At 29.0% G+C, this 25,719-nt stretch overlaps 2 protein-coding genes across 3 annotated transcripts in view; one reads left to right on the forward strand and one right to left on the reverse strand.

The window, feature by feature from the left end:
- The window catches only part of LOC107438772 (POU domain, class 2, transcription factor 3), a 545,522-nt gene extending 539,554 nt beyond the window's left edge, over nt 1–5,968 (reverse strand). Inside the window, exon 1 of one of the 2 annotated variants that reach the window (XM_021144690.3) lies at nt 5,835–5,968. In XM_021144690.3, the coding sequence (XP_021000349.1) occupies nt 5,835–5,934 (100 nt within the window). In that variant the 5' untranslated portion in view covers nt 5,935–5,968. The remainder of the gene's footprint in view (nt 1–5,834) is intronic. The other variant, XM_043040146.2, reaches the window with a different exon arrangement.
- A 61-nt stretch (nt 5,969–6,029) lies between these two features.
- LOC107448539 (death effector domain-containing protein) lies at nt 6,030–20,962 on the forward strand. Its single transcript, XM_016063780.3, has 4 exons — nt 6,030–6,639; nt 10,490–10,777; nt 17,212–17,451; nt 19,038–20,962. Exons 1-4 carry the CDS (start codon nt 6,324–6,326, stop codon nt 19,166–19,168), a joined length of 975 nt encoding a protein of 324 aa, XP_015919266.1. The 5' UTR covers nt 6,030–6,323; the 3' UTR covers nt 19,169–20,962.
- Nucleotides 20,963–25,719: the final 4,757 nt, after the last annotated feature.

The following is a 25,719-nucleotide window of genomic DNA, read 5'->3' on the forward strand; positions in this document are numbered from 1 at the left end:
AAAAAGCTGACATATGCAAAATCTTAAAGAGAAAAATTTGAATGAATATGAATTATATATCAGGGTTTATTTCTTTTTTCACAATAATTTATCCGCAGAAATTGGTAAACAAGGGTGTCTCATGAGTTACAACTAAGGTTTAGATATTTATCCATTTTATTATTTCTCCTTCTTCCAACACACTAGAACTTATTGCAGGCCACGGGGGTTTCAATGAACTTCCTCCTACGGATCAGTTCGGACGCTATGGCCCGCCAACAATTGATCTTTAAAGTATTAGTAATCAAGAAATCATTAATAAACAGGAAAAATCCAGATATATTCCCTTGTCATAAGCATAAAATTAATAATATATTAACGATTTATGTTTTGACTTGTACATATTTTATTTATCAATTATTTAATATTATTTATCAGTAATATATATTTATCACCTCTTCTTTTTCTTGTTCTCTGTTACTATTACGCTTTTATTTTAATTATTATTTAAAATTACGGAATCAAAATTGAAGTTTCTTTTTTATATAGTAATTGCATGATGTTGCCTTATTATGTATGCATCATTTCATGATAAAAACATTTAGTTGCCATTTTATAGTTATGAAAGTGTAAGTAATTTATAGTTACTTTTATGTTAAATTTTAGGTGCAGTTGTGTACAGTCAACGAATTCAAAAGAATTAATACAAAATATATCGTTAAAATTCTTCAGTAATTTAAGTTTCGCACAATTGCTTGATATCTTTTTGGTGAAAAATATTTTATGAGTTTTAATAGCAACAAAAAAAGAAAGAAAGAAACAGGTTTATGGACGAAGAAGTAACGGTAACCGAGCGTAATTTTTTGGTTTAAATGTCATCGTAACAGAATCAGAAACTAAATCTATGGGACGAAATTTGAATTAAATACAAAAAAAAAAAAAATTAGGGATGTTTAAATTATTTAACTTATCTTGATGTGACAAACATTTTTCGTTAAGAAACGAAAATAATTGTGATGCAATCACGGGCGTCACTAGCGGGGTGGAGGGTGGGTAAATGTCCCCCTCAATATTTCAGGCAAATAAATAAAATTTTAATAAATCCTCATCCATTTAATTTCATAAAAGTTAAAAACTAGAAAGAGATTTTTAAAAAAAAGTTTAAAAAATATTTATCAGGCATAAGAATTTTTTTATTTTTTATTCTTTATGTGTGAACTTTAGAGAGCTATTATGACTGTGTATTTTAATTTCTTCCCCCTCAAAAATTGTACCACTGCAATGTCCATTGATGCAATCCTGAGTGCTGGTAAGATTAAATTATTAATTTTGCCACTTTTTAAAAAAATGACTTAATTAAATTCTGTTTATATTAAAGTTATTCTGATTCGAAAAAAAAATCGTCAAGATAATGATTTCCGAAATAAATGTTTAATCAATTAAGCATTAATAAGAACAATATCAGGATTACATGAAAAACTGCTGTACAAGAATTTTTAAAGTAAGAAAAAACAAATGGGATGGGTGATATGTATGAAGTGCCACTAGGGGCAGAACCTATAATAATTTGGAATCCTTTCCACCCACATGCAGATTTTGGTACCAACGTCTTTTTGAAACGTTACCAACTTCGGCTCAAAGTGATTAGCAAGTCTTAAATTTCATAAGAAGCTATATAAGGTATTTTACAGCACATTTCCTCTCCAGAGAAAGAAGTAAATACAATAGTTGAGTTGAGCAGTTGTGTTTCATGTGTTGATACTATTCCAAAGCAGTTGTGACTGTTTCATGTGTTGTCCCTATTTTAGAGTAGTTGTGACTGTTTCATGTGTTGTCACTATTCCAGAGCTTTTATGTGTGTCTCATGTGCAGCCACTCTTTCAGGGTAATTGTGACTGTTTTATATGATGTCACTATTCCAGAAAAGTATTTTGAAGTCGTAATTTTTAATACCCAAATTGGACTATTTAAATGAGATCAAGTAAAAAAAAAATGAGCCTTTGAAAGTTTGAGAACTGAAGAAGCCTTGAAAAAACTACATCCTACTTAAAAATTAAACATTTTTATAATTTGAAATTGCAACACCTGAGTAGCCCTAGAACTGTGCAGGTCTTATTAACTATCTACCCTTGTTCATAAGAGAGACACTTCCAGTGTGTACTGATAAAACAGGATTTACATATTTGCTGGTTTCTATGACCCTCCCCCAAAAAGGGGCATCAAGACAATCTCTCAAGTAATTACTGGTCATGTGATATTGAGACATAAGACATTCCAGAGAGAAGAAAAGCTATGATTGAACAATGTGGTATAAGTTGAGAGAGAAGTCAGTTAACAGATTGGTCCAAGAAGACTGGCTTCTTGAGCACTGAAGTCAGCTAACAGATTGGCCCAAGAAGGCTGGGAGTGTGTCCTGATCACTGACTTCCTACTCACTTTTCAAGAAATATATACAAATTTAAAAAAAAAAATTAAGGCTTCATTCATTGTCACACATACCACCTGTGCACCACTGGTACAATAGGACACACTCTGGCAGACTATTGAAAACCAAATACAATAGAGGTACTCAGACTGCTCTATCCTGGTTTGTAAGTGATCATCTTAAGGTGGAAAAAAGTGATCTTCAATGGTGGAAAAAAGTGCTTCCTAATTTGTATAAAATGCAGTGCCCATTCTGCTTCACCAGAGCACATGCTGGACTGACTTGGCCACCCAGAATCTGTCATCGGATCTCCTGACTGAATGAACTTTAACAACCGTATGAAATATATCTGACTACATCCGATTTCGAGAATTAGTCACACAACCAGTCAGCTAAAGACAGTTTGCACAAGCAACTTATGATGTGCTAGCATAGCAAACATGAAACAATAGTTTGACCTATTATCATATTATAATACCAACAGTTAACAGATTTTACTATTTCTTTTTAGACCGAGAGAAAAATATTGACTTTTCAGTCTGTCGATGGCGAAGCTTTTAACTTACAATGACTTAAAATATGACCAAAACATTAAACAAATTTAAGAAATCTCCCTAAAAAAAGGGCAGGGTGCCTTTTCAGAAACAAGGGCACTAATTTTTCTAAATATATTAATTATATCTAATTAGATAAGTGTCCTTCAAATTGGAATTAAAAACACTCAAACAGATATGAGAAATAATAATATTTTGTATTAACTTAGCCTAAACATAATTTGTAGTGGCAACCTGAAGTTCTGTTACCACAATCTCAACTATTAATAATTACAACAGAAAAATAATACCCAGTGTAATGTTTTTAATACTTTTATATTCCATACGTAACACTAATTTTAACAGAACCCTGCTTAAATAAAGAGGGCGGAAGAAAAGGCAATAAAAAGCCACACTTTTTTCAAATGTGATCTTTAAACATCAAAGTGCTCAATATTGTTTCCAGATGGGTGTTATAAGTTTCTAATATTACCACTAGATAACAATGTAATACACAAAAATATCTTATGGCACCAAAACTGCTCTACTGAACAATTTGAAACTGTAGCTTCTCATAGTCACTAAGTATTACATATATAGCATTATATTTGCTGTACCTTTTATTGAAGAAAGCTTTATAAATTTTTTTTTATTAATATAGTGACTGAGAAGTGCTTAGAGTTAAATTTTCCTTTATCTCATATTCCAATGAGCCAATTAAAAAGTAATATACATTTTTTTATTATTCGGAAAACTGTTCTAGCTGATTTGATTAAAAATTGGCTGGTTAAAAGATCATAACTCAATTACATATTATTTAAACTCTTAATTACATGTTATTACCAAGCATATTAGTGATTACTGATGCTTTTAAAACAAATTAAGGGTGGTCGAACACAGCATTGAGCTTGACATTACAAACATGTCAGTGTTTAATGATACTTTTAAGATAAATTAAAACTATAATAATAAGAAAGACTCTACAGCTACATGGATGGAAAAAAATTTAAGCAAAAGTAAATAATAAGTAGATAAATTAAACATAAGCATTATGTAAAGGATTTGAATTTAATATAATTATAATTAAACTGTTTGTCACACATCAAAATAACAAAAAAAATTATAGAATATCTTATCGTTTAAAAAATGCTAATTTATAGAAAATCCAAGCATAAACATCTCATACTTATATAGTCTTACTTGACAAATACTTAACTTTATTTTAAACACTGGAAATATTCATGTCTTTCTACCCTGTTCAATTCTAAACAAACTCTCTTTATGACTATAATCTGCATTTTCAGTTAACAGAAATAAAGTTTTAGCACCAAAATTTGATTACAAACATTTTAGCTAAACATTGATAAATTTTTAAATTAACAATGAGTTAAATTATATATGCAAGTTGTTAAACATTTATGAATGCAAAACAAATTGGGAACAAAATAATGACAGAAAAAGTCTACCTAACCTTAAGCTTTTTGTTATAAAATCTATTGCATTAAAATATATGTTAGTTTTTATAAAACTATGAACACCTACAAAATAAGTAAACAAAATAGTGAACGGAAATAATAACATAAATTCAAGCTTTTTGTTTTTATTGTTATAAAATTACTGCACTAAGACATATGTTAGTTTTTATAAAATTATGAATGTAAACAAAATTTACTGCTCTATAATATATCCTTGTTGTTAAAAAAATTATGTATACAAAATAAATAGAGAAAAAAATAGAAGAAAACATAACTTCAAGCTTTGTGCTTTAATTATTATAAATTTTACTGCACTAAAATATATGTTGGTTTTCAAACAAAAATGAACATTTACAAAATAAGTAGAGAAGAAAATAGAGACAGAAAAAGATAACATAATCTCAAGCTTTTTGCTTCAATTACTTTAAAATTAACTAAATTATAATTAATAGATAAAAAAAAATATAAAAAGCAGTTTATGAAGATGAAAAAGTTGTATCATTTAACTGATTTTATTATCATTTAAAAATCTTATTACACTCGACCTAGGCAGCAAAAATTTTTTAAAAAAATTATAAATATTCGTTATTATTATTTATTGTATTTCTTCATGTTACATATTTAAAACATATTCATTAAAGAAATCTTGAAATACTTCGGAAGAAACTCCATAAGACACTAGAAATTAAATAAAATCAATATTTTCCCCCCTTTGATCATAACTTGTATAATAAATATCAAAATTTATAATAAATAAATAAATAAACGGAAAAACATGAATGAAAAAAAATAATATCTTTTTCTAAAATAAATTTTTTTTTAACGAATCGAATTTCACGTATATTTGTTTTCCTTCTACAACTTTACGGAAATAATAACATACAAATCCTATGTTTTTTATTCGTTTATTTACATCGAATGAAAAAAATATATATCCCTTTGCATCAAACACTTATCTTGTCCAATCAGAGGGCTTGTAGTATTTCAGCAGAACCGGACCACGTGAGTGGAATAACAATTCACAAAATTCAAATAATTTGTTTACTAAAGACAACAACATCAAAATCAAGATACAAATAATACAACAATCAGCCTAAAACTTCTTAGCAATAAACTTTAAAATTAGCCATAGAGTTTTTAAAAAAAAATACATTTATTCTATTCACAATACGATGTACACATAAAAACACATGTCACAATCCCGCCAGTTGAAAAAAAAAAAAAAAATCGCAGTCAATATTCGCTCATGTACGATCAAAAGAATCTTACTTTACTCTCCCGCAAATAGTAAATTTTTAAGTACATTTATATCCTTACAATGCATACAAAAAAGTGATAAAATTTTATGAAAAGGAAACTTTAGCCGAAACCTGAATAAATTATGCTAAGTAAGTTATGAATATGTAAAAATTTGCCGCTCACCTGTCCTGAGATCAGGCACTGATTTACTGTCCGCCATCTTGAATAATCTGCTCTGAAATTGAGAGCCGGAAGTTGACGGAAATACTAGATTGATTAGCATCTATAATCAGAAAATTCTAATTTTAAAAACAAATTTATTTTTCATCCCCCCAATATATTTCGATAAAATTTAATAGAATCCATAATTGGAGCTAGAAGCACCCGCAGCACGATTTCAAAACTTTTTTAAAACTTTAAAATTTTAAAGATTTTTAAATTAGTTTGAATTCAAAAATTTGAAGCTTTATTGTTTAAAATAATGTTTTTACTTCCTAACGTAAATTATCAGATAATTTTTTTAATGATTTAATGGAAATTTAGTGCTTATTTTTCTATTTAAAACAAAATTTTAATCGCAAAATGTGCTCGCAGTAAAATATTTATGAACCAATCACGGAAACGCTTTTCATTTACTGCGGAGATGGTTTTGTTGAACATGTCAAAATCAACATGGCGGCGGACTCGAGATATTACGCCAAGATAACGCGGAACCAAAATTCGCGTCATGAATCGACAATGTTTAAAATATGTGATCGTGTTGGAAGTCATTTATCACAAAACGATGTTCATTTATTGACTATATTATCTGGGAATGTTTTGGATTCATCAACACGGCGTAAAATAAAGAATGGCAAAGATTTGTTTCTTGCACTTTCAAAAGAAGGACATTGTGATGAATCGAATTTTGAAAGCATTTTAGAAATGCTTAAAATAATAAGGCGTCATGACCTATTACATATGTTCACTGTTAAGCAAAAACCTAAAGGTATTAAAGATCACTAATAATTTTATGTTTTCCATAAAATGCATTACTGGTAGTTTACAATGTAAACAAACAATGTTAATGTCTGTTTGCTTGCACTTCTTTCGTGTTAATTAACAATTTTATCTTCAATGTTTAGTTGTTAATCTGTTCAATCTGCTATTTCTTTTATATCAGGTGCAAATAAATAAGATGTTTGCTCTTAAAAAGTATTAGTAATTCAAAATTTACTTTATATATACAATAGTATATATTTGAATTACTAGTCCTTTCAGGGAGCTACGACGCATGCTTTAAATTTGCGGGTACAAATGTCTGTTGTAAAATCTATACAATATAATTGTAAATTTCAAAACACTAAAGCTATGATGCACACCCTGAGCTATGATGCATCATCAACATTTGTTGATCCAAATGTAGGTTGTAATATTTAATATTCCTAAACACTAGTTGCTTCTCTAAGTTACGATGAATGGTCTAAATTTTCAGACCCAAATGTGGGATTTAAAAGTTTTGTTTCCAAAGTAATGTTGGAACATCAAGGTACGAAGATAAACCTGTTGAAATTTAAGTTTTATAAGTAAAGTAAGTTCTCAATAGACTGATGGTTAAATATTATATTTCTGAAGATTACGAAATTATTAAGTAACCTGTTTTATCTAATGATTATAATTTAACCTAATACAAGGAATATTTCCATATCATGATCTGTCGTGCCAAATAGATTTTAAACTTGCAATTTAAAATCTATATTGTGTTTTCCTTTCCAGGGGGGAGTAGGAGTTATATCTTTCTAGTTGTTCCTTTCTTTGATGATTAAGTTTAGTTTCTCGCAGCCACTGCCCGGCAGTTACCAAGACTTGGCGATTATTCTGCTGCAGATCACGATACGGAAATCTCTCCTTATAAAATTATGAAGTTGCAAATGTAATTGATTTATAGTGACTCCTTAATCAATGTAAAAATATCAGGGGTCTGTTTAGAAGAAATTTAGGTCCGTTAACGGACCCTTCACAAAATATTTTCTCATAAAAACGGACCTGCACAAAATATTTTAACTTTAAAACAGACTCTTCACAAAATGATTTTTCTTTTAATCGGACCCTTCACAAATTTGTTTATCTCCATTATTGTTTTGTTAATCGAATAAACCCTTCCCAGGGCAGAAAACAAGAAAAATGGATGTAAGCGAGTTAAGTTTGGTCTTCTCCAGACGCTTCTTCCATTATTCGTACGAAATGAATATTCTGCGTTCAGCAGTATAGGCTAAATACCAAATATTTGCATGTTGCATCTCTAATTTAAAAGCAGCAATTGCTGTTTTTCTTTTGAAAATTTAATTTTTTTTATTATAATTTTACAGTGCTGAGTATAATCTCTTAACAATTTAAAAACTCCTTGAAAATTGCAGAGTATAACTGTTTTGATTATACCTATCATTTCAATTTATGTTATTTAAATGCTTTTTTAAATTTCTTGTTGTGTTTTTGTCAGAGAAAATAGTAACTTCGTTAAGTCATGGAAAATTGTAGGAATTAAGTCATGAATTTGAAAATTTAAAATGTAGCAGATACCCTGCCTAAAGAAAGTATAGTATAGTGATCCGTAAGGTACGCAGGCTAGTCACATATATTGGGACAATACCGAAATATTTTTATCTTACTTTATCAACTCAATTACAGTAGAGCCCTGATTATCCACAAAAAGATAAAAAATTTTATTGCACATGATAAATCATTGATATTTTTTTTAATGTGTAACTGACCTCTTTTATGTATGAAAACTTTTATACATTAGTTTTTTACTTTACCATTCATTATTTCAGTAATTTAGACATAGAACAAAAGATTATTGCTGTGTGTTTAAAATATGAACACCTGTATAAATTTGTTTTAAAATCATTTTTGTGTTTGTTTCTGTTTTTTTAACTTTATTTATTTATTTTGTTTATTGCTGTTCTCTGGCTACCAAATCTCTCAGATAATTGGGATTTTACTTTATATCCATTTTTTGCTCTTGTACCATTATACCCTACATTCAATTCACTTGATATTCATTTTTCTGGTTATTTTATTTTTTTATGACGTTCCACTTATAGTTATAAATTTTATCAGAAGAACTTTGTAAGTATTTACTTTATATACTGGTACCGGATAACATAATGTGAACATTTCCATATCAACTCTGCAATCTTTTTTACACTATCTACCAATAAGTATTTGGACACCTATGCAAACGGACTATACCTGCAGTCCTGAGATTCGTCACACCCTCCTAGTATAGATTGGGACCCTTGGTCCCCATTCATGGTAAGCTTAACGCTGATGCCTACTGCACTATTTTGGGTGACAATGTGCTTCCTACGCTGTGGCAGTTTTACATGGTGGACCCCTGAATGCCAGCTGTCATGTTGCGAAGGTCACCAAGGCTTGGCATGGTGCCAATGGGGTTAATTGAATGGACTGGCCTGCCCAGACCTGAACCCTATCGAGGACAAGTGGATCGCCGAATTAAGGGGTTTACTACCCTTCCAAAATCGGTGAAGGAACTTACATGTCTTCTCCAAGCCTACTGGAAGGAAATACCACTAGCCGTCACACAGGGACTTGTGGAAAGTATGCCCCGGAGGGTTCACACTGTAATTACCTCTCCTGAAGACTCTACCCACTATTGATTATGAATAAAGTTTGTTTTTCGTTTCAATCACACATGTCCAAATACTTATCGGTTGATAGTGTATATCAGAAAATATTTTGAAAATTTTTTTATCATATAACTGTTGGCACAATTTTAAACATCATGCTTGAAGCTGGGACTCCTTTTATTTTGCATTAAACAAAAAGAATATAGAGAGTATAAAACGTCTTTCATTTTTTAGTACCACTATATTTCTCAAAGTATTTTTATATAATTAGCGCAATCCTATAAAATTACTTTAAAATTGTTGGTATCGAAGCTAAACAGAAGTCCTCATTTTGGTTGATCTGCATTTCGCATGGCGAAAAAAGACACCATTTCTAAAAGCTTTAAGTATGATTTTTAAAACTCTGCCATCAGTTTTGCAAAGTAAAATCTTCTAAAACATTTGCTGCTAAACAAAAAAAATTTATTACATAGTTCACATAGAAGTGTTCTCATCATGTTGCCCTGTACCTGCATGTACTTTAGTGTCAAACTTAAAATGTGTCGATCACATTTTCTACAGAATGCAATAATTTTAAATTAGAAATTGAGTCTATTTTATTGTAGTACAACCCTTTGAAGTTTATTCTAATAATTTAAATTTAGTATAATAGACATATAAGTGCTTAAGATATTTCTTTGTCTGTACCTATTGGCATCGTTTAAAATGGCCATGGGAAGGCGGAATGCTGCCTGGTTCTTGGTGTTATTTTAAGTTTTGTGCTTGCCAATCTCAGGTTTACTATGTCCCCATAATTTGGCAATCGTGGTAGCGTAGGTACCCGTACGAAAACTTTCCCTAAATATTAATTTTATTACTAGCATAAATTAGTGTTGCTGTTGATAAATTATTATTTAAAACAAAATTTAAGTTTTTCGTACTTAAAAAAATAATTCAGTATATTGTACTTAATTTAAAAAGCACTCTTGTAAATAAAAAGATGATAACATATTTATTTTGTGATAATTTATGATTTGATCGCATGTATTATGTGGGTGTAATAATAGATTGAGTCATTATCCAATTGTATCACACCCAACAAAAGTTACGAAAATTTTTTGCTATTTAACGGCTTACTATGTAATTAAAATATATTTTTTTATTTGTGTATATATGAATCTGTATCTGATTTTGTATATTCTTTTACCATATTATTTTTATTTTATTTAGTTACCCTTGATCCTGTTGAAGAATACCTCAAAAATATAGGGCAAATCTACCAAAATGTTGATGCCCTTGCCTCTTATTCTCAGTCAAATCAAACCTTAAGGATAAGTGGTAACAATAATAAAGTACCTTCCACTCCAACTGAAGATAGGATAAACTTTCCTACTAGTGAATCTTCTCCTGCCAAAAGATTACGGCGAAGTCAACGAATTTCAAACCGTAATGTGATTTACCATGCACCGAGTATTATTGATTCCAGTCCAACTGCAGCTAATCAGAAATATACTTGTGGTAACATTTTTAATTATTTTGTTTTCTTATTATTATTAAAACAGATTTGATGCCTATTACATGGCTGCCAACTGTACTAGATTTTGCCAGTTTCTCCTGGTCTGCTGTTTTAATTAATCCTAATTTCCTAATTTTTGTCCATTTTAGAAAATTGCCAAAAAGTAAGTCAGTTTCTGAAAAAATCCCTATTGAAATAGTATTTGTGTACAGATTATTGCTTTCTTGTTAGAATATTTAAATAAGTATTATTAATACACAATGAAGCGAACCTCATTTATAAAAGCAGCATAAAGCCTTTTTTTATTATTTCTTTAAAAAATTTTAATCTCTTAACTATCTTTTATGAATTAAATGCCTATTAATATTCGAAATTATGATTAAACATACTACATAACATTTCAAGACAGGGTTGGCAAGGTTTAGGACAGAATAGATTAATCCACGGTTTAAACCGTCCTGTCCAAAACCCTTTTACTCAAATTATGTCACAATTTTATCTGAACAATATTTAAGGAGTAAAATAAACATAGAACTAATAACACATTGATGATTAAATATACTGGAGAATATTTGTTTTTAAAAGTATAATGTTTTATTAATTTTGTTTGACTCTTCAATTTAAACAAAGATAGATTAATCAGTAATCAAGTTCAATTGATCCTCTCATTCAATAGTACATAACTGAAGTTTGGCCTTGCCATACAGGTTAAGATATTAGGGACTAAGTGCTTGGTTCGTCATAAACAGGTTTATTCAGCTATAGTACTATTCAAGAATACTTTTATTTCATTTATATTCAATTCTTTTAGCATAGCGGTGATACATCACCAGTGTCAGTAACTGAAACTGATGTTATGCCCTTCAAAACTGTTAATACATTTTTCAGTTATTTTGTATTTCCAATTNTTAAACTGTTCTACCGTAAAGTGCTCGACTTCGCGTGCAGGTCGTTGGGCTACCGAAGCGGGGGTGCCATCCCCTCTGCAGAGGATCAAAATTGTGATGGCTTGTCTTCGGATCATCCTCAGGGATGTTTCCCAGACCGTCGCCAATAGCCCATTGTGCAGCTCTAGTGCGACGTAAATGAACTACCTACCTACCTCCTAATTTTTGTCCATTTTAGAAAATTGCCTAAAATTTAGTCAGTTTCCTAAAAAAATCCCTTTTGAAATAGTATTTGTGTACAAATTATTCCTTGCTTGTTAGAATAGAATTTTTAAATAAGTATTATTAATACACAATGAAGCGAACCTCATTTATAAAATCAATATAAAAACTTTTTCTCTTTTTTTTTAATTTTTAGTTTACTTTTATTCAGATCTTTCTCTAAATTATTTAAAAAATATTTTAACTATCTTTTATGAATTAAATGCCTATTAATATTCAAAATTATGATTAAACATACTACATAACATTTCAAGTATGTTTAATGTTTGCATAACTGGAAAATATTGCAGTTTTTCTGTTTTGATGACTATAAAAATCCCTAACATTCCCTATGTGTAAAATATTTGATACATTATGCAACAAACATTTTTTTGTTAATGCAGTTGAATTCTGTTATGAATTCTGAATGTATGAGCTCTATTATTTTGATTTATCTGTAGGAACCTGCATTTAACAGGAAGTTTTAAAATTATTAGTTTAATGTTAGGAAGCTTGTGCTTGTTGTTAGCTTGTATCTTTACATGCCCAGCCAGTGATGGTAAGTAATTAATGAGATAAACGACATCAAAGAAGGAAGGAAAAAAATGCTATCGAATTTAATTATATAAATAGCAATTTATATTGTGTTATTGTGGGTCATTTTTTTATTCCTCTAGCTATGTTTATTTTTATTCATAAAAAGTTTACTCCAAGCGAAGTAAAAAATTGGATTATGGTAGCGAACATGTGAGCCATATTGTTTTAAGAAAAACTGTTGAAAGCCATGCATTTTCTTATTTTACTTAATTTACTCTGATAGTAAAACTATGTTGTCTACTGACTTTAATATAATCTTCCTGATTAGTAGAATGTAAGTGTACTGTCTTTTTTGATTTTATTTCTTGTAAAGTACTCTCCAATATAATAATAAATTAATAAAGTACCCTCCAATATAAAAACAATTCTCCAATATATCTATGTCTATCATGAAACATGTGTATAATCTATAAAACAGGGATGCACTTCAAAAGGGGCCCCTAAATACTTTTGGTTCCTGAACTGTATAAAATATTATAGGAAGCATAAAAGAAAAGCTTGTAAAAAAAAAAAAAATTCATCTCTGGTCTGTAACGGAAAGTTACTGATCAAGTTTAAAGCCTTTCTTTAATTATCAGAATATGACCATTTTATTATGAAAGTTATATTTGCGCAATATGTTCAAAGTTTGCAGTGAAATGTGTGTTGTGTATGAATTTGTACAAGAAAACTGAAATTTTACAAGTGAATTCGAAAAACAAGGAAATTATTATTCTAAAATTCTAGCTGTCTTCACTTTATCAGTGATTCCGCTATACTTAGGAAACCAAAGGTTCTTATAGGATTGCTGGTACCATATTTCTGGGTTGCTTTTTACTAAAAGCGGGTCGCTATTTAAAATATCAATTCTATTATTAACGAGGAAAAATTGTTTTGCTTTAAATATCTAACATTCAATTATAATCTTGCTGAATATCGGTCAGTTGCTTAATATGAATACAAATTTCGCGCCTGGTTCGCACTGATAAAAATTATTCTCAGTGGTAGGCGGATCATGGATTAGAGCTCCTTTGTCGTCAGGCTAACCGTGAGAGGTTTTTGTGGTTTTCCTCTCCATCTAATGCAAATGCGGGTCAGTTCCGTCAAAAAGTTCTCCACAAAGGCAAATTTCTTTCACTACTTGATCCAGGAATTGCCTTGTCTTCTGGATTGGGATCAAAATTACAAGGCTACGCCTGAACATTGGTAGTCACAAACTCAAAAATAGAAAATTGTGTGTGCTGTTCAACGACAGTTATAAAATAATCTTCAGAACTTTGAAATTCTATTTGCTTTCAAACAAATTCTAAATATTACCCACATTTTTATGAAAGCATTATGTTAACATTGCTGTAGTTTTTGTGACCCATTTCCCAAAAAAGGTAATGCATCCCTGATACAAAGAACATACATAGAGGAAGAAGGCTAGCTTAGATAGATCTAATACAAACCAGTCAACCAAGGATTGGTGCGGTCAATGTGCATAAAGGAAAAAGCAACTTGCTCGGGGCACACCAGCATAGGTTTTTAAACTGGTTTTCATTCTCCTCTCCTTCCAACCTTTACTGGGGTTGGGAAGGAGATGAAATGTTTTTTATTTTCATTTATTGTTGGTTTGTTCTGCATTTTTGCAGGATTTATAAATAGTACTGTTCTATTAAGATATTTCTTTGATGATACATTTATATCTTCCATGTTGATTAAATCTCCTAACATATTTTAAGATAGAAGGAAAGGATAAAATGGCAAGTGACAGCGTACGTAACCCTGTTGTAGAGTTGTCCAGCAATCGGTTCGACGATGCCGTGCCTCCTGACTGTCACTTCGCTTCCTATGCCCTTTCTCTTTTGGTATAACATACCACACCGAGTACTTTCCCGCGTTAGTTATGTATTGGACGAGCTGGACTTCTTCTTTCTATGTTATTTGCCTGTTATAAGAACTCGTGATTTTAGATAACCTATGTTTGTATATCCAAAATCATAAGTCTTTAGTTGGCAACACTTGGGTTAAACGTAAATGCATTGAATGTGTTGTTGTCTGTTAAGAATGTGTAAATACACATTCACGCTCACACATTGTACAATGCTACATAAAATAATAATTACAATTATAATAAAATACGAAGAGCCACGTGATTCGGAATAAAGAGCTTGCCTCCCTCTTAATGAGATAACCCAGGTTTGAATCCCAGCAATGACAAGTTAATATGAATCTGCTCTCAGCGCACACCAACCACGGTGCTGACATTGTTTATAGTCAGGCTAACAGTGGGAGTTTTTCTTGCTTTTCCTCTCCATGTAAAGGAAATGCGGATTAGTTCCATCATAAAGTCCTCTGCGAAGGTTAGTTTGTCCTAACGCTTGATCGAAGAGTTCCCTTGTCGTCTGGATTGGGTTCTAAATTACTAGGCTGCGGAGTTGAACATTGGTACCCATTAACTCAAAATTAGGTCGGCTATTTAACAATGATTATTAAAAAAAATACTCATGCTTAAAAATGTAGAAAAATTACTGAATTTTAATTGAAAACCTACTTGCAAATAAAAAAATAGGGATTTTTCAAATTTCTTTCCTTGTGAAATACATTTATTAACTTTTTATTTTTGTTGCAAAATATTTTTTTATGTTAGTAGAATAAAAGAAATAACACTAGATAGTGTTAACATTAAGAACAAAATTATTTTACATTTTCAAAGAAAGATTTAAAGAGGTTTGTAAGGAGTTAAATTGGTTTAAGCCAAAGTTATAATGTATAAAATAGGATTGTATAATCAGCAGAAATTATTAGATTGCCTACTTTAGATTATTATAAAAAAGTAAATTTTCTTTTTAATTTAATTTATCACTCAAAGAACATTGTTTTACAATCTTTTGTAATCAGATAAAAAAAAAAGGACTTAGTTTACCAACCTTTTCTTATAGCTATTATAATTTAGCACAATTTTGAATATTTTTCTCAATTTATTTTACCCTTTTTAAGCTAATAATCTTAAAATACTTTCTAAAAAGTTGTTGCCCAAAAATAAAATTTTTTAAACTAAATATTGTTAAACTTTTTGATTTTTATAGAATAATTAATAATTTAACATAACAGAAATGAAATACATTTTATACTCTTTATTTTATCAGATTTTTTTTTATCTCAATGATATACATATTTATTTTAAACTAAAAATTATGCGAAAATGAATTATACCGTATTGTTCGGCACAGCATGTCCTTATTTGGGTATTGTGTCATTAAACCTTACATTCAATTAGTCTATGAGAAAATTAATATTTAAAGGTACATTTTTAAATAAAAAAATAGTATTTAAAAAAATAATAGTAAAATTTAAAATCACTAAGTAAACTCAATATACCTCCAAGCATAAGATGTGATCTCTGAGGCTGAATATCATGCAAATTTTAACTATAGAGCTAGACAACATAAGAAAAATCTTAAATTAAGGAATGAAATTAAAAATTGAAGTGAAATTATCAGTCACTAAATAAATTAGAAGTGGACTTTTCATTCAAACAGATGATTAAGAAAACAACCTTTTCCTGAAAAAATAAAATAAAGAGGCAGTGTTTTTAAGGTAAGGCTGCTTATTTTTACAAAAAGGGCAAGGAGGACGCATTTCTAAAAGCGCTTAGGGAGAACACTTATATAATATCTATATCACAAAGTTTAAATAAAATAGTTTTCTAAAAATTGAGAAGTTTTTTTGGCTAGTTCGTATCTAATGAAAAATTATATAAAGCCGTATTTTATTTTCTTGTTAGCTTTTTAAAATAAATTTTATGTTTAATTCAAGAAGAATTTACTCTGTATGCTGTTATGGATGTAATAAAATTATTTCATTGTCTCTAAAATTTACTATGTATTTCTAACTGAATCCCTCCTTCCCCAAAAAAAAAACCAATTAACCCCCCCCCAANAATACTATCTGCTTCAGGCTTTTTTAAAAATACCCAGGTTTTTTTCAGCCTGAATATTTTGTAAACTAATGTGAAGCCTCCATTAATTACTTAGGTATCGGTGGATAAGGATTTTTATTTATTATTAGTAGTAGTACATCACCTGTAATGAGTTTTAACTCACCTAACTTTTTATCTAACTTGTCTGAAAAAGTAAAGGCTGGGAAATCAAGCCGTATAATACTGTTGGTTTTAAATTTGTAGAGCCTTAATACCTGACCCACAGCTGGCCGATGCAGGAGTAATATACTTTTAATTAAGCTGCAGTGGCTCAGAGGATAGTGTTCGCCTTCTAATGAATTGACCAGGTTCGAATCTCAACAGTGCCTGGTTGATACGAGCTCTGCTTCCGCACCGACCATAGTGCTGACTCAAAATATCCTTAGTGGTAGATGTATCCTGGGTTAATCCCCTTGCCATCGTGCTAGCAACGATAAGTTTACGTGGTTTTTCTCTCTATGTTACTCAAATGCGAGTCAATTCCATCAAAAACTCCTTAATGAAATCTAGTTTGTCCCAATGCTTGATCAAGGAGTTCCCTTGTCTTCTAGGTTGAGTTCATAAGCTCATGGCTACAAAGTTGAGCATTGATAGTAGTAAACTCAGAATTGGGTCAACTGTTAAACGGCGGTTATGAAATTTAGTTCCTGATTCTTTCTATAATTCTTAACATCAAGTATGTAACTCTTAACTATAACTAAAGCAATTTTTTCTTTCAGTTATCTTAAAATAATTTTCTTTTTTTCAGATGTTCGTCTCAGAGTTAGAGCTGAGTATTGTAATTACCAGTCTGTTCTACAAGGCAATGTGTCATCAGTTAAAGCAGACCCTGTAGAACGCCAGTTGGAGTGTTTTACTCAAGCAAGTGCAATTTTACGTGCAAGGGACTTAGGCTACATTGTATGTGATATTAAATTTTCAGAAATAACATACCTCGACGCATTTTGGAGAGATTACCTCAACGGATCTTTGCTAGAAGCCTTAAAAGGTACAATCCTATTCATTCTCCTTTTTAGAAGGATTGTTAACATTAACCCTTTGACCATGAATTTTAAAAAAGGATTTTTTTTTGTCCCGTTTATTATTCAAAAGGACAAAATAGGCCACAAATAAGGCAAATTAAATTTAGTCTTTGGGATTTTCTGACAAGCGGTTATCAATTTAGAAGATGGGACATATATGTCCGTGCCATACTTAACTTAATGGGGGGATACATATGTCCATTAGTAATTTTTAAACATTTGTTAGGACAAATGAGTCCCGTTAGTAGTCAAAGGCTTAAATGTCATTTGTATTGCTTTGCTTTCATATATTTATTTAAGCATGTAAAATTGAGTCTTTTATTTTATGAAAATAGAACAGTGGAATTTAAATACCGTTGCACTTAGCATTACTTATTTAGTCTCCTTAAACTACTTACTTTGTTCATGAAGACAGCTCCTGAAGATAAAGACAAACTCATAATTTTGGCGAAGTGCACGGTCAGGATGGTTAATTATAAATAATTTTAAAAAAATTACAAGTATTGAAGTAATAAATATCTTTTATTTTTGTGTTTTTTAATTTGATAATTTTTGAAGGATAAATTAGGAAATGCCAACTTTTGCTCTCACCAAAAAGGTTTTTCCGAAGTGATTGTTAGATGACAATTTAATTACAGTTGTTGGCAGAAACATTTTTTTCATTTGCCCTGAAACTATTCATACCATTGTCTGATTATCATGACTTTATGTTATGTTTAATTTGTTCACATAAATTGGTGGTTTAAATCTTGTTTTTATTAAATTTATGAATTCAAATTATAAAAATCAAGCATAAATTTTTTTACCACATAAAATGTAAAATAATCTTACGAAAAAATCGTAAAAGTTGCCAGCTATGACAAACAGGGAAAGTACTCAATGTATTGTTAGCTTTCAAAGTAGTAAACAAAACGAAAAGTAGTAAAACTTGTTAAAACCCTATGAAACCTTTGAAACCTTCCATGTTAGATGGTAAAGATTCTGTGAGTGGTAACAAAATCATAGCAGAAAGCAGAAATTTTATAAAAGGTTGATTTAGTATCTTATGCAATAACTGAAGATTCCATAATATAAATGGCTGCAAAGAAATTGTGTTTGAAGGGGGCTTAAATTCTAATATTAAAAAAAATATGCTAAAATTTGGGGGGAGGTATGGTGCATAAAATTATTCAATTGTTTTTTAATCAGAAAGTATAGAATATAAGGTTATAGATAGCTGTGACGGTTTTGTTGCTGCTTTTGACGAAGTTTTCAATTGCATAAGTTTCATTGACTTTATTTCCTACTTTAAAGTGTGAGCTTTTCGGAATAAACCTTACATATATAAAAGAAAAATTCATAAAAAGCTCCTTTATCATTAAATTATAAAATTACATAACCTGGCCAATCGAGGCATTACATAATCTGGCCTCTGGTGAAATGTCTCGAAATCCAACTATTGCAAGGCTTTTTAAACTCTTTAATAATATGAATGTTTTATTTTAATTATCGTTCTTTGTTAAATAAAGCTTTATTTATTTTGCTTTTAATATTTCTTCTTTTTTCCATTTAGGTGTATTCATCACTGAGTCTCTAAAGCAAGCCGTAGGCAATGAAGCAATTAAGTTACTTGTAAATGTGGATGAAAGTGACTATGAGAAAGGTCGTGACCTTCTAATGAAAAATTTACATTTGACAGTTTAAACTTGTTATGCTGTTTTAATTCTTCACTGTTATAAAGTTTTTATTTATTTTTTTTTGGAAATATTCATAGTTATATATTTGTTTTATTCATATTATTACATAAAGTGTAAAAAAAAAAAACATTTATTTTGTATTTGGTTACTCTTCTAATTTGGTTCTTGTAAACATTTGTTTATTTTTTCCATGGTCTATGTAAACTCCATTTAAAACTGTATGTAAAAAGGTCGCATAATTATTTAACTTTTTCGACTGTGAAATGTTATTGTCTCTCATTACTGGCTTTTAATGAAAGCTTTAGATTTATAAGAATTCTAATGGATATAGCTTTTGTACATGTGGAAGTTTTAATATGAATTGGATGGATTTAAAATTTATTATTTCTAAAATTGTACTATTAGTGAAATAATCCCCTGAATGACCAGGTCTTGAATTAACATTGCTACATGCTGGCATTCCCAAGCTTCAGACTTTTGAATTTATTGAAGGGAAAAGAAAGGAAAAAAAAGCTTTCATCTGCTAAATATGTAACAATCTTACATTAACATTGCTACATGTTAGCATTCCCAAGCTTTAGATTTTTGAATTTATTGAAAAATAAATACTGTCACCTGCAAAGCATGCAACGATTAATTTCTAATTAAATAACAATTACGTAAAGGTTTTCTTTAAAACTAAAGTGGTACCATATACATATATAACTCTTTCTGTATATTAATTTCGTTTATTACTTATAAGTTGTAAGAATTTTTTTTAAGCAATTACTTAATATTTTACTTTATTAGAAGTTTGTGTTCAGAAAATATATCAGTTGGTATTTTTGTTTAGTTTCAATCTATACTAGAAGGGTCTGCATCGAGATTGATTATAATTGAAAACTTTGTAATGTCAGTAAGTGCTCAGGGTTTTTTTTTAAAAAAAATTTATTCTTTGCCTCTGTTTTTCTTTTTTTTCTGTGTTATTTTAGTGCTAAAATATATTAAAAATAAACTCATGTTAGATTAAGACCTTCAGGGGATTATTAACTTAAATGTTTAAGTAACTGTCTTATTTTTAAATAAATATGTGCTCAGTTCTCATCTCAGCTGACGGGTTTTATATACAAGAGCTATCTTTTGGAGCATATTTAAATAAAATTAAGTGTAATCTAACAGTCTACCTCATGGTAAAAAATTTAAGTTATAAAACATTATTAGTGTTTTCAATTTAAAATAAAAGTTATGCTGCAAATATCTAAATTTCAAATTTTTATATACACACTACATACCTCTCTAGTTGAATCAAATTAAACATTTCTTGTTACTTTTCAATCAAATATGCTATGATGATGGTTTAAAAACTTTAAAATGAAATAGTTTCACTTACAGCATATAGTGAGTTATACATATGTTCTGATTCAGCGTATGTTAAAATGTCCAACTTAGATGTTGCTTTTCTGAGAAACTGCAGGAATATTCTAAAATCATTTTTAACCCTCTCACTTCTAGATAATGGGAGCTAATTTTTGTAAATTTGATGTCTGGAATTTAAAATTTATGAAGTTGACTTTAAAAGTAATTTGAAAAATAATCAATGAATGGAATTTTTATGTTCAAGAAAATTTGGATTTGCACCATAAGAAGAAAATTTTGGAAACTGATCACTGGAAGACATAACGAACTGAAATTTTTATATTATGTGGTTAAAACTTCCACCATATTGAGAGAAAAATTATTAGATACAGGGTATCCGCGCACCTGGAAAGTCATGGATTTCGGTATTGAACAAAATTTGTCATGATTTTAACTATTTTTTTTTTTTTTTAAAAAATCACGGATTTAGGTTGCTGAAAAATCTAATTTTTAAAATGGAATTAACCCCCCAATTTCTTAGTGTTCCGAATATCTGAATTTGTAACAAAATCCCCGCTCACAGTCAGTTTGATTAAAATATAAATTTTTTTTATCATGTACTTTAAAAATTATGACGTTCTTTTAAAAAATAAAAGAGAAAAAACCTAAGTTCTAGAGCGAATTATTTTTTAAACTTCTGTGATTTCATAATTTTTGTTATTAGTATTTATTTTTTTATCAATTTAAAATTCTAGCTGAAGCAAGGTTCATTCGTGAATTTTTTTATTCCGTAATGAGATCAGAAAAATCGGAGTATTTCTTTCCTTTCCGATGAACAAGAAAAGTATCTTTAGAATGTAATTCTGCAGAAAAAAATTGCTTTTGTATTTTTTTCAGCTATTCTATTACTTCGACTCTTTCTTTACTGTTTCTTAAATTTAAAATCTATAAATATGAAGATGCAGATTATAACAGTTTTTGTTATACCTATCATTTCAAGGAATGTTGTTATAATGCTTTTTTTAATTTATTGTTGTGTTCTTGCCGGAGAAAATAGTAACTTCTTTAAGTCATGAAAAATTTTTGGTATTAGTCATGGAAAGTCATGAATTTGAAAATCTAAAATGTAGCAGATACCCTGTAGATAATGATACTCGAATTCTCATATTAAAATGTGGTAACACTCCCACCATGAGAGGAGGGAAAAAAATCTTGAAAAATTATCTCTGACTGGAATTTTTATATTAAAATGCGACAATAGCAGGAGGGAATTTGAAAAATAATCAATAACTGGAATTTTTATATTCAAAAAATGTGTTCTAAAAAAAAAGAGCATTTGAAAAAAATTCGAACATCGGTTTCTTGGTAAAGCTACATTAGAGTTTGTCATTTTGCATACGAGATCAAACATCTGACTCCCCACAATGTGTTCTTTTTAAAAGGAAAGACTTAACCATTATCTTACCTCAAATAAATGTGTAAATTTGTGAAACTCCTCATCACTGTTAATAAAATTTTCACAATTTTTAGCATTGTTCAACGAAGTTTTCCTTTGTACTGCAAATATGTATGGTCAATTTTTGCACGTTTAATCAATGTCATTCTGCTACAAAAGAAACAGTGAATATGTCAAAATACCTCTTAATTAAATGAGTATCATAATATATCTTCCAACTACCTCATTTTATTTCAGAAGTGTTTTGCCATGCCTTATTGCATGTTCTATTGTAATTCCGGAACTGTCTATGGAAGAAGAAAAAAAAGTTCATAAATCGTTCACCCTTTTTCTACTATTCAAAGTAGATCTTCAATGTTTGAACATATACTTTTCACAATTAAACAAGGTTTGTAATGAAATCAAGTGTGTATTGCTATCTTGTTGCCGTGATTTCTCCCAGAATTTTACACGGAAAAAAGTTATTGTATTAACACTGCTATTATACTTAAATGCGGTCTTTACTGTCTTAATTTATAGTTATTGTTTGAAAAAATTACAGGCTATGTGCAGTTAGTTGTATACTTGATAGCTTTATTGCTGAGTTCATTATGTTATGAAAACTAAAATATTTATAAATTGATCCTTGTATGCTCTGTTGATTATATATAAGAAAAAGTTCTTTATCATTCCGAAGATGATTTATATTCTTTAAACAAAACTTTTATTGTTTCAGACTTCTTAGATGTTTTATCCTGTTATTCTACTTTAATTTCTGGAGTTTTTTGTCGTTTTGCAGCTAATTTTTTTTTGCTAATATTGTTAAAAGTAGTTATAAATTTCTGATTTATTATTAAGATCATATAGTATACCTATTAACATAAAAACACCACTTATGATGTATTTTACACAAATATTTTTTAAACAAATCTTAAAACGATTGTGCTTGTTTGATGCCATGTCTAAGTACTGGTGTAAATTTAATAAACATCAAGATTATATAAATACAGGGCCCATGCTTAGCATTCGCCACCTCACCAGATGTGCTAAAATCGTTAATTCGGCAAAACAAATTATGTTTTGACCAGCGATTTTTTTCTACCTAAAAAACTTTATTATATATTACTGTCATTCCAGAAAATTACTTATTATATTAATTTTAATAAGAATTTTATTGAGTTCAGATGATGTAAGTAAAAAGAGAGATAATGTAAGCATAAAAAACCTGTAAAATACAGATAAACACATTTATTACCAGATTTCATGATATCAAGTGGCAAGACTCTATCCTGCATTTTTTGTCAATAAAGTAGATTAAGTGGTAGCTACACAACATGTTATATTCTTTTTAATAAACATGTTATCCAACTGTTTTTCTAAAAAAATATGTGTTCTCGTTACAATAACACATTGTTTATTAAAACTTAAAATGGTTGCTAAAATAAGAAATTTTTAACTTCGATTTTATCTTTATTGATTGCCACTTTTTAATGATATGGTGTAACCACCTGCACTCAGCTGGTGATGAACATGTTAAACTTTGCCAAAATTTTGATGAAATATATCTGGTCGTCGTATAAAAACTAATAGAGCAGAATTAAATTATTCAAATAACTAATCTTCTACTGCAATCCTTTTTTTTGGGGGGGGGGGATATATACGCCAGACAGTAAAAGTTGTTTTAATCAAAAGTAAAAAATGAACCGGAAATTTAAAATGAAATATTAATTTCATTAAACAGATACTAAGAATCTAAAAAAAACATCAAATGTTGCTTCAAGTTTATACTACTGCTCGAACTTAAGAAGTTATCAAAAATGAACCACAACCTATTCTTATTTCTTTTCCTGAAGGACTATAAAATATATAAATTTTTCTCCATTCTCCCATTCATTGCTCATTTACATTTTCTCAAAAGCATTATAAAAGTTCTTTTAATTTGAATTTGCATTTTATCAAATATTTCAATTTATAGTAAATTTGTATTTTGATTAGAAATTTTCTATGGGAAACAATTTGCCAAGATCTGCCTTTGGCTAAGACTTTTGATATTTGGCTTTACTGGCTAATATGAAGTCCTTAATGCTGGCCCTGTATGTATATATATTGTGTATTAATAATGTTGCAAATTTAGGTGTGAAAACCAAACATTTATTTACAAATCTGGATTTATTTTAGAATTCAAGTAAGTCAATTTTCGCAGGATCGTTTGATTCTTTATCTAAATTTGGTTGTAATATACTGTATGTTGGTTTGCCTTTTAAAAAAAAAAGTGTGAGAAAAGAGCCTTTATTATATTGAATTTCTGTGTTTCTGAGTTAGCTTATTTTTTTACTGGTATACTCTGACTTCTCAACTTTTTTCCCTTTTTACTTCCAAAAAATAGATTTCAATGTTTTTTGATAATATAATGCATTGCATTGTTCTATTCAACGTCTAATGGTATAAATATATGTATAATTAATAAGTTTTGCTTAAAAAAATTTAATGTAAATTGCAATTCTCGTGAAATTCAAACAAACATTTTATTTTTTTTATTTTTTATTATTATGCATATAATTTTTTTTTATTGAAAATTAAATGTAGAATTACAAATATTATTTACTATAAAAGTTTTGAATATAAATAAAATTAGTCCCAAACCATTTTTATTCATATCCAACTGAAAAAAAATATTTGCATAATATAAAAAAATAATAATAAAGGCTATGAAGTGAAGTGCCATCTTTGTAGAATTTATTCCTCTTAACAATTTTATTTTGAATATATAGTTAGCAAAAAAAAAAAGGTTATACAATATCCTTACATGTAATATCTTAAAATGTTGTTTTGATAGTGTTTTGTATCATTTGACTATTTTTATTTACATGTATCTGGTTCAAGCATGTTGAAATTGTAAGTTTCATTTTTTTTTCTAGTAATTATTTCAATTCCCTATTTTAATTCTGTTTAATATCTAGAAAAAGGTCAAAAAGTTGAGAAAATGATCTTTAATAATTTGTAAGCTTATTTTTATCCCTGCTTGAATGTTTAATCTATAACTTTCATATTATATTAAATTTGAATTCTTATTGTATTCATTTTCTTTAACAGAATTAATATTATAATTCTGAAAATTTGCATTTAATCTTAGTACGGATCTAAAAATGCAAGAAAAATTATTGCATTAAATTAAAAAACATTTGCAGAAATCTATTTAAAAATTTGGAGGGTGGGAGACAGTTCTAGTAGCCAAAACTCTACATGCTTTAGAACTTTTAGAAAAATAATTTAAAAACTTAATTTACGTTGAAAAAAAATATTAAATGAAACTCAAAGATTCATTCCTAACTCAATTGTTCTTTAATTTTGTATGTTATATAGAATTTTTACAATTAAAATCACAATTCTGCATTATCTTTTTTATGGTCTTGCCTGTGCTAGCGGTTTTTATTGTATTAGGTCGAGTGATTTTCTAACAAAAGCATGTTATTTTTTGTATTACCTTTTCTTGTATAATAATTTATTACAATGTTTCTAACTTATGAATTGTGATTGATAAATGTTTCAGTTAATTGTTTACGATTAAAACATTAATGAGTTTTTGATAAGCATTTTACTGCTTTCGTTGAAAACAAAATGGAGTTTTTTTTCTACATTGTTATTTGATAGCATGATATCTAAAATGTATCAAACCTCCCTAAATATATGGTTCTCGAATTAATTATAGGAATTTCTAAACTGAAATTTTAATCTCTCTAAAAGCATAATTAATTTATGATAAAAGAAATAATAATTTATTGCTTTGT

Source organism: Parasteatoda tepidariorum, chromosome 5 (genome assembly GCF_043381705.1).
Source record: "Parasteatoda tepidariorum isolate YZ-2023 chromosome 5, CAS_Ptep_4.0, whole genome shotgun sequence".
NCBI lineage: Eukaryota > Metazoa > Arthropoda > Arachnida > Araneae > Theridiidae > Parasteatoda > Parasteatoda tepidariorum.

Excerpts from the sequence above, each read along its gene's own strand:
- LOC107448539 (XM_016063780.3), top strand. The coding sequence starts at position 6,324 with ATGGCGGCGGACTCGAGATATTACGCCAAGATAACGCGGAACCAAAAT. Across the intron at positions 10,778-17,211 it reads TAATCAGAAATATACTTGTG|ATGTTCGTCTCAGAGTTAGA; the intron begins GTAACATTTTTA and ends TCTTTTTTTCAG. Across the intron at positions 17,452-19,037 it reads TTTGCTAGAAGCCTTAAAAG|GTGTATTCATCACTGAGTCT; the intron begins GTACAATCCTAT and ends TTTTCCATTTAG.